This window comes from Eleutherodactylus coqui, unplaced genomic scaffold (assembly GCF_035609145.1).
Source record: "Eleutherodactylus coqui strain aEleCoq1 unplaced genomic scaffold, aEleCoq1.hap1 HAP1_SCAFFOLD_85, whole genome shotgun sequence".
NCBI lineage: Eukaryota > Metazoa > Chordata > Amphibia > Anura > Eleutherodactylidae > Eleutherodactylus > Eleutherodactylus coqui.
In genome coordinates this window covers 313,820-327,808 of record NW_027102173.1, presented here as the reverse complement: position 1 = coordinate 327,808, position 13,989 = coordinate 313,820, and the positions used below count along the sequence as shown (strand labels likewise).

At 44.8% G+C, this 13,989-nt stretch overlaps 1 protein-coding gene across 2 annotated transcripts in view; it reads right to left on the bottom strand.

The window, feature by feature from the left end:
- Window positions 1–10,051, bottom strand: part of CCDC9B (coiled-coil domain containing 9B) — a 91,535-nt gene extending 81,484 nt beyond the window's left edge. For both annotated transcript variants that reach the window (XM_066588770.1, XM_066588771.1), the window contains exons 1-2: window positions 9,938–10,051; window positions 4,934–4,976 (exon numbers count right to left, since the gene is read on the bottom strand). In XM_066588770.1, coding sequence (XP_066444867.1) covers window positions 4,934–4,954 — 21 coding nt within the window. In that variant the 5' untranslated portion in view covers window positions 4,955–4,976; window positions 9,938–10,051. The remainder of the gene's footprint in view (window positions 1–4,933; window positions 4,977–9,937) is intronic.
- Window positions 10,052–13,989: the final 3,938 nt, after the last annotated feature.

Here is a 13,989-nt window from a genome sequence, read left to right as displayed (position 1 = left end):
CAGGACTTCTGAAGAGATAGGGTTAACACCTGATGGGTGTGGCAGGAATTGGTTGTATAAAATCCAGTTCCTGCCAGAAGCAAGGGAGAAGTTACAGCTCAGGTGAGCTGAAAGGGCTGTAAGCCTGGGGTCCAGTGTGGATCAGTGGAAGCGGTGGAGAAGCCGCGTCAGGAACTGGGAGCCTGATCCGTGCGGACAAGTTTTGGGTCAGTCACACGTCTGATAGAGGAAGACGCCCTCTAGACACCCCTGGGCAGGGTAGTGACGGTGACCCAGTAGGTGGTGAACCCAAGATTACAAATGGACTGTGTTTGTATGCTGTTTGCTGTGAAATAAAGGCTGTCAGGAGCCAGAGCTAAAGCAAATCCACAACTCTGGAGCATTTCTACACATGCGGTGCGCCATTTTCATGTCTGAGAGTTTAGCGATCCGCAGGTGAGTGACCCCAACTTGCCACAGGTGATACAACAGGATACTAGAGCCTCCCTTCAAGGGGACAATTTAAATTCTCCTTTTGCTCTGATATTATAACCACTTACTTAAATCAACGTTAAAATCACACAAAGAAGGTTTGATCCGATCCGACAACTTCTAGGGAAGGATTTTCTTTTGACAATGAATGTAGATCTTCATATCTTGCATAGACAAAATGTATAGCCCCCACTAGGAGAGTTTATCATTTTATTGAATAATAATCTTTATATAGCAACAATATATTCCACAGCACTTCACAAGTCAGAGGAAACATAGGCAAAAGAGAAGATGAGAAACATTGCAATAGGCAGCAGCAGACAGTTTGAACATTGGCAAGGGCTCTGTTCACAAGAACGTACAGGCTATGAGGAAATAGGGACGACACAAGAGTACAAGACCTTGTTCTTTACAATGGTCCAGCCGTCATTTATATAAATACATATATATATATATATATATATATATATATATATATATAGCTGGGTGCAGTGGTAACCAGCTGGTATTTGTGTATATACAGATCTGACGTGTATTAGGCCTCCCTCACAGAACAGAGGCATTCGGCAAAGCACTACGACTTTACTTTCACTTTCGGATGCAGCTCCCTGCGGCCGACAGCGGAGTTTAGCATACCTCAGCATGGATGATGTGCACTAAACGTCAAAAATAGAACAGACTCCGCTTGAAAAGCGTGGCTGTCTGAGAGGCTCCGTTGAAAACCACGATTAATGTGGCTCTGAAAACGCTGCATTAATCGCAGAAAAAAGGCCTGTGTGACGGAGCCCTTAGGCCTCATGTCCATGGGGAAAAGGTGGCCCGCCGCAGATTCTTCATGCAGAATCCGGCAGCGGGTCCCTCCTTTCTCGCGGACCTGAGGCCTAAAAAGAAGATTTACTTACCTGTCCGGACGCTGTGGATCTTCCCTCCGTCGCGGCCAGATCTTCTTTCTTCGGGCCGGCGGATGTGCTCGGCAAGCCGTCAGCGTGCCGCGCGCATGCTCCGTACACTCTTTTTTTTTGAACTCCTGCTCTCCCGCGCTGGAGAGCAGGAATTCAGCTGCGGGTGTGCCGCGGATCCGGACGGCTTCCATAGGCTTCAATAGAAGCCTGTGGTAGCCGTTCCCGTGGGAGAACCACACTAAAAGGGAGCATGCTGCGGGTGTTTTCCTGCACATGCAATCCGCGCCTCAGGGGAAAATGACATCCGCAGGCATTTAACTACCTGCTAGTGTCCAATGCCTCCCTATGGGGCGTGGGTCACGTGTGCAGGAGAAACACTGCGGATCTGTTGCCGTGGACATGAGGCCTTAGGGTGTATAGTTTGTGACGGATACAGTGGGATGAAGGGGGTCAGGTTTCCTGGGGATAATAGGGGGAATATAAAAGCAGAGTAAATGGAGAGGAGTTAGATTAGAGAATATTGTAGCCCTCCCTAAAAAGATGTATCTTAAGGGCACGTTTAATACTGTGGAGCATTGGGAATTAAACTTATTGCCTGGAGTGGCACATTCCGGTGAACTGGTGCAGCTTAGGAAAAATCTTGGAGACGAGAATGGGAGGTTCAGACTAAACAAGAACTTAATCTAAGGTCATAAACAGAGCAAAAAGTACGAAGAGCAGAAGTAGGATGATAGACAGAGACAAGGGAGGAGATATAAGGTGGTGCAGTAGTGTGGAGAGCTTTATGGATGGGAGTTATGAGTATAAATTGTATTCTATAGTAGATCGACAACCAGTATAATGACTGGCACAGGATGAGGGCATTGGTGTAGTGACTGGTAGAGGGTGTGGGCATTGGTGTAGTGGTTTGACAAAAGAGATAAGCCAGGCTACTGTTTTCAGGATTGATTGGAGAGAAGAGAGTTTAGTGAAGGGAAGTCCGATCAGTAGCGGGTTGCAGTAATCAAGCCAAAAATGGATCAAAACAACAATAGGTTTTTGATATGTCTACAGTAAGAGAAGGGCGGAATCTGGAGATGTTTCTGAGGAGCAGGTGACATGAGCGGTTAAATATGACCTCAAGACAGCGGATGAGGTGATAGCACAGACTAGAATGGAAATATCCAGAATAAGTAGGAAATACGTTATAAATTATATATTTACGTTGTAAATAAGTTCTGTTTTTGAAAGATTCCCTTTTAGATAGAGAGGGTATTTTATCAGAGACAGATAACAGACAATCACTGGTGTTTAGTAGTAGTGATGGTGAGACATCATGGGAAAAGGTCTATAATTGGGTGTCATCATCGTAGAGATGCTATTGAAGGTCAAATCTGCTGATAGGGGCTGTGTAGATGGAAAATAGGAGAGGAGCTAGCACCGAACCCAGAGGCACTTCAACAGCAAGAAAAAGAGGTGAAGAAGAAGAGTTGGCAAATGATACACTGAACGAGCGGTTAGAGAGGTAGGAGGAAAACCAGGAAAGAGCAGCATCCTAAAGGCCGACAGAGAGGAGCAAGGTACTGGTGTATCTTCACACCGTCGGAAGCTAGGAGTTTGACATGGCTAGCATCTAGCAACGCCCCTGTCACACCCCTAGCTACCAATAGGGTGAAGAATGGAAGGTCCTAGCAGCTTGTATATTGCTTGTGTGGCTGTCCTGGAGGTTTACTTTTCCTATTAGGCTTACGCCTGTGCTGACACCCCTCTCACTCTTTTGCTGCTCTCCTGTGCTGCCCTGGGGAATTAAAGAGAATGCCGCTCAGCCTGAGAAACCCACTGTACGCTGTCCTCTGGCGCCTCACTGCAGCTGTCCCTTGCCCTGCTCACTAACTGCTCAGCAGCGGATTCCTTGTGCCTCAGCTGTCTCTGCCACCGCCACTCTAGCAGTCTTGGGGCTGTCCTGCTGCCGTGGAAGATTGAAGATAACGGTACTCCCAGCATTGGCGCTCTCCTCAGGTGCCTGTGGCTCTGCCGCCGCTCCCAGCCTGAGAAGCCCACTGGCTGAAGTCCTCAGGCACCGTGACTCCCATCATCGCCGCTGTCCCCTGTAGTGTGACGGCACTTGGGGATTAAACACTCCCCTAGCCAATCACAAGGCGTGAACAACTTTTTTGACAGCTGTATTATGTCTGCACCCCTTACTTCCGGTGGCGACATAATACACCAGTACCGAGGAGCAGTTGGTGATCTATAGTATTGAATGCCACAGAGATCCATAAAACTCAGTAGAGGGTGCTCGCCATTTAATTTAGTCATCAGGAGATTGCTTGACGCTGTTTTAAGGGTAGTTTCTGTAGAATATAGGCCGAGAATTCTTGCAGCAGGACCCGACCCGAGCCCCTGCAGGGACCAGTGTGGCGCTCACCTCTCCCGCGACTCCGGCTCTCTGATGTGCTGGCTGTCGGCCAGCCGGTGCATGCACAGAGCGGAGATGGCGGCCCAGGAGTGACATTTGTGTGCAGGCCTCTGCGAGACTCGCATAAAAATAGCGCATGCTGTGATTTGTTTTGCGGCCGTCTGCATAGGATTGCGTATTGTAATGCAATTCTATGCAGGTGGGCAGGGGCAGAAATTCTGTGGGAAATCCCGCTGCAGAATTTCCGCCCGTGTGCAGGGGGCCATAGAGTACAAAAAATCTTTCATTCTGTTTATAAATCAAAATCAATTAGAATATAGTATGCAGTAAGCGCCCCTTAGTGGTGGCTGTAGGAATTTTGTCATCACTAAAATGCACCACTGACTGAAAATATATTAGAAAATGTATCAGCACAGAATGTTGGACCTAAAAATGGAATAGTATTACAAGGTGCACATTTACCTTAAAGAAGGTGGTTTGGATTGCAAGAAAGAACAGGGCTAGGATAGTTCCTAGCATAGGTTGGAAAAAATTTGAGGAGGCCTGAATGATGAATGTAGAATGAAAGCTTAGGAAAGGTGATAAGACAGAACTTGTCTAGATTTACCTTTAAGCCACAAGAGCCTCCCACCCCATTATGTTAGAACAGGTCTGAAGATTTTTCGCATTGTAAAGCTACATAACCAAATATAGTGTGATTATTTGTATCTCTTATATTGTTCTTCTATGTTCATCCTACATGTCACCTCATGGTGAAAGAGCTTACATTCTATTATTACATGTATGTTGTTTTTTTAAATGCTATGATTTTGTTTTGTTCAGGTTTTCAAATCTTTTTACGGCTCTTAGAAAGTACTTCTGTTAACAGATATAAGCGACCTGACACTATAGAGACAGAAATTGTAGAAATTAAGATTTCCTATAGCTTCTCACATCTACAGGGTTTTACAGCAGGTCAAAGGAACTCTGACTGCCATAACTGCAATAGACAAGCAGTTGTGGAAATACTTAATTCTTGCAGCTACGAGCTTGGTAGTATCAGATAGCAGATACTGAAATAGAGAATGTCATAGAGTTATGTAATATTTAATTAAGCTCTAAGACGGGGTGATACTTTAAAAGGAAGAGGAAGTAATGAAATGTTATTAAATTTGTCACTTACCTCTTCCTCTCCATCCTCCATTGGAAGATATTCAGATTTCACACTATAAAAAATATTATAAAATATAAGAACATTTTATGTAGCATATATATGTATATAGTCTTTTTCTATATAGCTTTATTTCAACTTCAGTAACATGTACAGTGGATATAAAATGTCTACACAACAATGTTAAAATGACAGGTTTTTGTCATGTTAAAAAATCTGACAAAGACAAATCATGTCAGATTGATTTCTACCTTCCATGTGACCCATTGAATTCCATCGAAAGACAAACTGAATACTTTAAGGGTGGAAATTAAAACGAAAAAGCTAAAATATTGTGGATGCATAAGTGTGAACACCGTCTTGTATTTGGGGATGTGGTTGTGTCCAGAATTAAGGCCCATTTACCAACAACCATTATCGCTCAAATGAGCAAAAGTGAGCAATAATCCGTCAGTGTGAAGTGAAAAAAAACAAAAAACGCTCACTTAACGTTTCTGGTTGTTTAAATTGACTTTTCAGGCAGCTTAAAAAACCTTGTTAGCACTCACTAGTTCGCTGGCTTGTCGTCTTGTGTTAAAGCTCCCTGCTCAGCGTTTTACATAGGAAGCGCTAAGCGAGAAGCGGACGAGAAGCCAGCGAGCCACTGGCAGGACTTCCAGTTTGAATTCTATGAATGAGCGCTGACAACCTTAGGAGGTGATGGAGGCAGCATTGTGCTTTGGGGCTGTTTTTCTGCTGATGGAACTGGGGCTTTAGACACAATGGAGGAAATAATAAACTGTTCCAAATATCAGTCCATTTTGGCACAAAACCTTCAAGCCTCTGCTAAAAAGCTGAAGATGAAGAGAAATTTCACCTTTCAACACGACAACCTAAAGCAGAACTCCAAATCACCAAAAGAATGGCTTCACCAGAAGATCAGAGTTTTGGAATGGCCCAGCCAGAGCCCAGACCTCAATCCCATTAAAGATCTGTGGGTTGAACTGCAGAGGGCGCTACACACGAGATGCCCTCGCAATCTGACATATTTTGAGAATTTTTTCAAGGAATTGTGGGCAAAGATTTACAAGGCAAGATGTGCCATGCTGATAGACACCCACCTAAAAAGACTGAATACTGTCATAAAGTCAAAGGGTACATCAACAAAGTATTAATTTTAGGGTGTGTAAATTTATGCAGCCACATTATTATTATTTTTTCCACCCTAGAAGATTTCAGTTTGTTTTTCAGTTGTATAGATAACAGGTCACAATGAAGGTGGTAATAAATCTGAAATGATTCAACTTTGTAGGATTTTTTACATGGCAAAAACATGGCATTTCACCAGAGGTGTGTGGACTTTTTATATCAATTCTACTACTCCTTCAGGTTCTCTAATCTAATCACTATCACTCTACATAGCCTGGTTGGATAGAAGATCAGGAATAAGGCCCAATGTCCATGAGCAGATTCGATTTGCAATGCAAGCCCCCCATAAGGAATCATGGGCGTCTGTAACTGAATTAAAGCAGCGGATTAGTTTTGCAGTCCTTTGGGTGCAGAAAACAAATTGCAGTATGCTCCATTTCAGTGCAGCTCCTGCACAGATGGCTTTCATTGAAGTCAATGAAAGCTGTCTGATCTGCAGCCTATCCGCAATTCAATTGCGGATGGGCCATGGATTCCATGGGAAAGCAGGAGTTTAAAAAAAAAAGAAATGTACTGCGCATGTGCGCCGGCCTGCACTTCCGCACATATCCGCAGCACAGAAAAATGAAGACCAGGACAGGTACGTGTGGTCGCCGACCATGGGCAGGGTTGGATTCTGCTGCGGGCTCCTGCATGCAGAATCCGATCTGTCTGTGGGCATGAAGCATTACTTAATTCAAAGCAAAAGTGTCATACAGACCTAATTACCCTCTGTTTTTGCAGTACTGGTGGGGATGTTAGTACTCATACAAGAGTACACTGTCCATAAATGTATTTCCTCCGATAGCATCCTTTTCTGAATATTAGAGGGATTGGATATTGGCAGATATGCCATATGCCCTGTACGCAGAAGGACTGGTAGAGCAACTTTCAGAGTTGTAGTGTCTGGCACCGCAACTGCTGCAGCAGCTTCCACCCGTATGGTCCCAGCGTTCTTTTCTTGTGTTCAGTGGCATCAACATGGTCAAGCAGCAGTAGTCAGCAAGCGAGCAGGCCAGGGGCAACGGGCTACTGCTTTTATACACTTTGTCCTCAGTTGCCTCGGCCAGCCAATCACAAGCTGTGGGCATGCACATTAACTAAGGCCACACAACCCATGTTTCCACTCATTCTGCGGGTGGAGACATATTACAATAGTACTGCCCTAGCAACAGCAACTAGTAATAGAGCACTCTTGACTCACAGTCCTTCCCCAGGACAAATATCTAACAACAGAGACTAGCATCGGAATACAAACTTACATACAATAGCTGCTGATAGGCTGCCTATATGCAATACTCTGGCTGTTAACAATTGGGGGCAGAATAGCATGGGATTCTAAAACATGGGTGTTGTATTTTACCAATACTGCAGTATGACACTATGATAATTACTATATGACTGGCAATATTTGCACTAAAACACAACTGACATTATGGGTATTAAAGGGAACCTGTCATGCTCAAAATGCCATCAAGTCTAATGGCATCGTGTTATAGAGCAGGAGGAGCTGAGCAGATATATAGTTTTTCTGGGAGAAGAGTCAACATAAATAGTCATTAATTCAGTTTACTAAATTAGTTGTCAGTCACAGACTGGACTCCTAAGCTCAGAAAAAGCAGGAATCGATATCGCCCATTGTGTTCAGTGGGGCTGGCATCAGCAGTGTCGGCCCCATTGAAATCAATGAGAGAAGATCGCAAAAGAGCTTTGGATTTCCCCATAGTGAGGAGAGCAAAAGGGCGGAGCTACAGGTGATCTCTTACATATCTCCCCATATTTGGAGAGATAGGTGGCGGGGCTAGACGGCTTTCCCAGGGCTTCCCCGAGAGCGAGGGCGAGTGGGCTGGGCTAGAGGGCTGTAAAAAAACTAAAATCATTCTGCTATCTATACTGCCATTCATTGTGTGGATATAGCAGCTGACTATATGGTATTAGTTGCCCCCATACCCATTCTCACTAAAAGGGTAATGATGAGCAAACAAAAACTTTGATTCAAATTAGTTTGAACTGAACAAGAAGTTCTCCATAACCCCTAAAACTGGTATATAAGATCAGAGTCACACGGGCGTGGGTGGATTTGCACTGCATATTTACGCAATGTGCATGTTTAAACGTACTTTTAACTTGCGCCAATTGTGCACATTGTGTGCAAGAAAACAAACAACCATGCTCCCATTCATGAAAATAGGCATTAAGTTAATTTGTTCATTACATGCAGAGTTAAATAGGACACAATGCATATTTTTTGAAATGTGCGTGCAGAATATACTAATGTGAATATGGGTTCTATTCACTGTGTTATGTGTGCACAAAAAGCTAAGCAAATGCATTTGTGTGACACGGGCCTAACACTGTACACGCAGTGAATTGAACTGATATCAATAGGTTTGTTCACTAAAGCTTATTTTGTGTGGTTGTGGTTTTTTTTGTTTGTGCAAAAGGTACAATAAGACATGCTCATGTGCGCAAATACGCAAATACGCTTACGCCGGTGTGACACCTAGAAGTGTTCTACAGGGCTTTTATGGCTCTTGGACAGCGTGATACACCAGGTTCAGGTTACTGTTGAGCGAACCGAACCAGTACAACCCTGTTTTGGGTAGAATTTTGCTAAAAGCTCGGTTTGGATTCGTGCCAAATCAAGCTTTTATGAAAGTTGGACCCAAAGCAGGGTTCTATTGATTTGGTTCATTAAACACTATTAAAGGGCATTTAGGTGATGATAGATGGACAGATAGATAGATAGATAGATAGATAGATAGTAGAGATGAGCGAGCGTACTCGGAAAAGCACTACTCGCTCGAGTAATTTGCTTTATCCGAGTATCGCTGTGCTCGCCCCTGAAGATTCGGGTGCCGCTGCGGCTGACAGGTGAGTCGCAGCGGGGAGCGGGGGGGAGCGGGCGGGAGAGAGGGAGAGAAAGATCTCCCCTCCGTTCCTCCCCGCTCTCCCCTGCAGCTCCCCGCTCCGTGCCGGCACCCGAATCTTCAGGGACGAGCACAGCGATACTTGGATAAAGCAAATTACTCGAGCGAGTAGTGCTTTTCCGAGTACGCTCGCTCATCTCTAATAGATAGATAGATGCCCCTTTATTAACATTCTGGAAGACGAGACATAAAACAATTGGATGATCTACTGCAGAGGTCCCCAACTCCAGTCCTCAGGGACCACCAACAGGTCATGTTTTCAGGATATCCTATAGTAGGAACTCCTGTGGCAACGTCTGAGGCACTGACCATAATTACATCACCTGTGCAATACTGAGGAAATCCTGAAAACATGATCTGTTGGTGGTCCCTGAGGACTGGAGTTGGGGAACACTGATCTACAGTACTATGAAAAATTAACATAAAGAGTTAAACTGAAGCACGGCACTATATGGTTTCAGCTATGTCTATTCTATCATTAGTCAAGTAAATTATGATTATGCCATGAAATGAAAAGAATAAAAATTATGTAAGGTAAGGTATGGTAAGGGTCTCAAGTTACATGCTCATGTCGCTTCTTCACCCTCGGATGCGTGTCATCTATGCTGGAATGCTTCTTCAGGAATAGCAACTCCATATGCGGTGCTGCAGAGCATAACTTCATACTTAGCATCTCAGGGCTTAGATTTAAAGGGCAACTCAAGAAATTGGTACATATGGATAAAAAAATACTGCAAATACAATAGACTAAGATGCAACTAATAGAAGAACTCTGCTGAAGGTCTAGAGAAAACTTACTATACTTGCCGACCTGTTAGAACTTCAGCTCATACAGGAAACCTTAATACATGATTGAGAATGGCCAGTGCCAATGTCTACTTGTATCACAATCACAAAAGCACACAAAGGCAACACTCACACTTTTGTGCATATTGGACATCAGTGGTGAAGCTGGGTATATTCCAACGCAGAGCTGAGACAGTGGAGACATCAGACGGCTTCTCTGCACCGGTTGCATAGCATACAAGATCATGTTTTGATTACTAAGGCTTTTTCTGGGCTGCCCGCCAAATGCACAGGCAGCCTAATATGCTGACCATAGACGCATCATGCCACCGACTCAGTCCCTATTTATTTCTTTTTTAACAGCTTCTATGCTTTCTTATTAAACAGTTTATATGACAGCTTTATTTTAGGCATTGTTAAAAAATCTGCAATTTGCTCCAAGTTGTTTCTCATGTATATAGGAGTAGTTAAGTGTGGAATTGTATAAAAATATAGGAATCCAGACCTATATAAATTTAATATTATGCAAAAATATTTATACTTATTTTTAACCCCTTAGGGCTTAGTCAATCGTCCGTATATCGGCTGTGATTTCATGCTGATATACGCTGTCCCTCTCTGCAGGGGGAGGAGGCGGGGTGGGAGCAGCGCACTGAGAGCCGACCCTCTCTCTGCCCCTCGACACCATTTGCAAAGCAAAGTAGGTGTGACAGGGTGGAACTTAGCTCCGCCCCTCCCCTCCCATTGTAAACAGTGGAGAGGGGGTGGGAGCTCAGTGCACTGCTCTCGGCCCATCCCACCTCCTCCCCCTGCAGAGAGTAACAGCGTATATCGGCCGGGCGTGGAAATTCGGCCGATATACACGTCTGAATAAAGCCTTAGGGATATGGCCCTTTTTTTTTTCTTTTTAATTTTCAGTTTTTCCTCCTCACTTTTAAGAAATCATAGCTCTTTTATTTATCCATCGATGTCGCTGTCTGAGGGCTTGTTTTTGCGTGAAAAGTTGCATTTTTCAATGGTGCTATTTAATGTACCATATAATTTACTGAAAAACGTCTTAAAAATTCTAAGTGGTATGAAATGGAAAAAAATGCACAATACCATTTTTGGGAGGTCTATCTACGGTAGACACACTGCAGCAAAAATGACCTGCTAACTTTATCCTATGGGACAGTATGACTGATAGCAAATTTATAAAGTTTTTTTTTCCTGTACTACTTTTAAAATATAAAATAAAATAAAATTATTTTTTGCCGCCATCTTCTGACAGCCATAACTTTTTAATTTTTTGTCAAAATAGTGGTGCGAGGGCTTGTTTTATGTGGGATGTCCTGCAGTTTCTGTTGATACCATTTTGGAGTACATATTGATTTTCGATCGCTTTTTATAACATTTTTTCTTGAACACTGGGAGGCCAAAAAAGCGCAATTCCGGCGTGTATTTTTTTTTCTGACGACATTGACCGTGCAGGGTAAATAATGCTTTACTTTGCTAGATCAGACTTTTATGGACACAGCGATAGCAAATGTGTTTTGCATTTGCGCTATACAAATAACATTTATTTTTTATTTTATTATAAATATAAATATATATAAAAGTTGCTTTTTTAAAAAACTTTTTTTACCTTTTATTTTTTTAATAATTAATAAAACTTTTTTAAACTAATTTTTTTTTTTTGTCCCTATAGGGGACATAAACTTGTAATGGTTTGATCGCTCCTGCAGTATGATATAATACCAAAGTATTATATTATACTGCGATCTGACAAGCAATCTATCAGGCCACACCACAGGCATGGCTTGATAGCCCTGTTTTTTTTAGAAGGCTCCTTGTTGCCATGACAACTGAACAGGGGCTGTTCGAGACCCCTGAACTCGGATGGGGGCATTTAAAGGGTTAACAGCTGTAATCAGCAGGAGTGCTGATCACAGCTCTTGCTGGGGTGTCGGCTGTAAAAAAAAAAACAGCTGGCACAAGCATAGTATGGAAAGGGATCAACTGTTCCAAGCGATTGTAACAGTTTCCCCTAAAATGAGGCAAATTTGCTTGTAGGTCATGGGTGTTTTTTGTCTTCTGAATTAAGATTGCAGGTTAATAAGCTGAACAGGATGGACATATATCTTTTTCAGCTACTAGTCCAGAAAAAAGAGTTGCACAAGCAACACTCACTTATTGCCCACAGGCCGCCCCCGTCCCACCCCTCCCATTGCAAACAGTGACGAGCGGCGGAGAGGGGGCTGGAGCTCAGTGCACTGCTCCCGACTCTTCCATCCTCCTCCGCCTGCAGAAGGGGACACCGTATATCAGCCAGGGCGTGAAAACTCAGCCAATATACGGACGTGTGAATAAGCCCTTACCATGATACTCTAACTAGTATTAAACCTTTATTTACATGGCCCATAGCAAGTTGCGGCTATAATTCTCAGGTGCAACTCGCATCACGCAACACACTGGAAACCTGTATGTACAATGTGCAAGACACCACACATTGCATGTCATATTCTTGTGTAAGGTTCCGTATAGTATTCTGCGGCATATCAGTCCACATTTGCGGTAACTGAGCCCTTAGATCCTGCAAAGTCGTAGGCTGTCGAAGTTGGCATCTCAGATGGTCCCATACATGTTCTATTGGCAAAATGTGATTGTTCTCAGCAAGAGAAACCAAGTAATCTTGTAGATATGATGCCTTTAAAGGGGTGGTCTCGCGAAACAAAGTGGGGTTATACACTTCCGTATGGCCATATTAATGCACTTTGTAATATACATCGTGCATTAAATATGAGCCATACAGAAGTTATTCACTTACCTGCTCCGTTGCTAGCGTCCTCGTCTCCATGGTTCCGTCTAAATTCGCCGGCAGCTTGCTTTTTTAGACGCGCTTGCGCAGTCCGGTCTTCTCCATTCAGCACGAGCCGCTTCAGTGTGCTCCCCACTACAGCTCTTCTGCGCATGCGCAGACGAGCTGTCACTGCTCGGGAGCGCGCTGGAGCGGCCATTCTGTACCTTCCTCTGTTAGAGGAAGGTGCAGAGCTGCCGAGCTGTCCGGAGAAGCCGCCCAGCTGTCCCGCCGTCCAGCTGTCCTGGTAAGTGATGGGCCGGGGGGGCTGCCGCTGCGCCGGGGGGCTGCCGCTGCGATGGGGGGGGCTGTCGCTGCGCCGGAGGAACTAGCGCTGGGCCGGGGGGGGCTGTCGCTGGGCCGGGGGGGCTGCCGCTGTGATGGGGGAACTAGCGCTAGGCCGGGGGGGGGGGGGCTGCCGCTGCGATGGGGGGGGCTGTCGCTGCGCCGGGGGAACTAGCGCTGGGCCGGGGGGGCTGCCGCTGTGATGGGGGAACTAGCGCTAGGCCGGGGGGGCTGCCGCTGTGATGGGGGGGCTGTCGCTGCGCCGGGGGGGCTGCCACTGTGATGGGGGGGGGCGCTGCGCCGGTTACCTTCTGCCTGGCGGTGGGTGACAGGTCGGCCGTGTTCACTCCAGGGGTCCGGTCGGCGGCTGCGGGGCGTCTGGTTGCCATGGAGACACAGCTGGTAGCGTCTCGGGAGCGCGCACGTCGGGCTACAGCAAGCGATGCGAAAAGAGCTGGCAGCCATCTTGGGAAAAAGTTTTATAAGTTGCTGAAACACTGGAACGGTAAGTACAAACCAGCTAGGAAAGTAATTTACAGGGGTAATTAGTAATGTATGTTTAATTAGGGGGACAGGGCAAAAAAAAAATTCACTGCTTCCTCGAGACATCTCCTTTAATGGCTAACAAAAATACATGATATTATTGCATCCAAACCAACGAAGGGTTCTTCTTCCTCTACCGGGCTGCCACGGAAGTGTGACAATGTTGTGTAAACATTAGAGATGAGCGAGCACCAAAATGCTCGGGTGCTCGTTACTTGAGTCGAACGACACAGAAACGGATAGGGCAGGCGAGGGGCTACATGTTGGGCTGCATCTCAAGTTCCCAGGTCCCACTATTAAGCCACAATAGCGGCAAGAGTGCCCCCCCCCAACAATTTTTTTTTAAAACTCGTTTTATTGAAAACTCTGTATTTTGTACAGTAACTGAATAAAGAACTTTGGTTACATCATTGGCTCATTACACTCATGTCAACAGTGCTTTAGTACATTACATTAACACATACAGTTGTTACATTCTTTATGACAATGTAGTTTCTTTGTAGTGTCAGTAGAGGGTATGA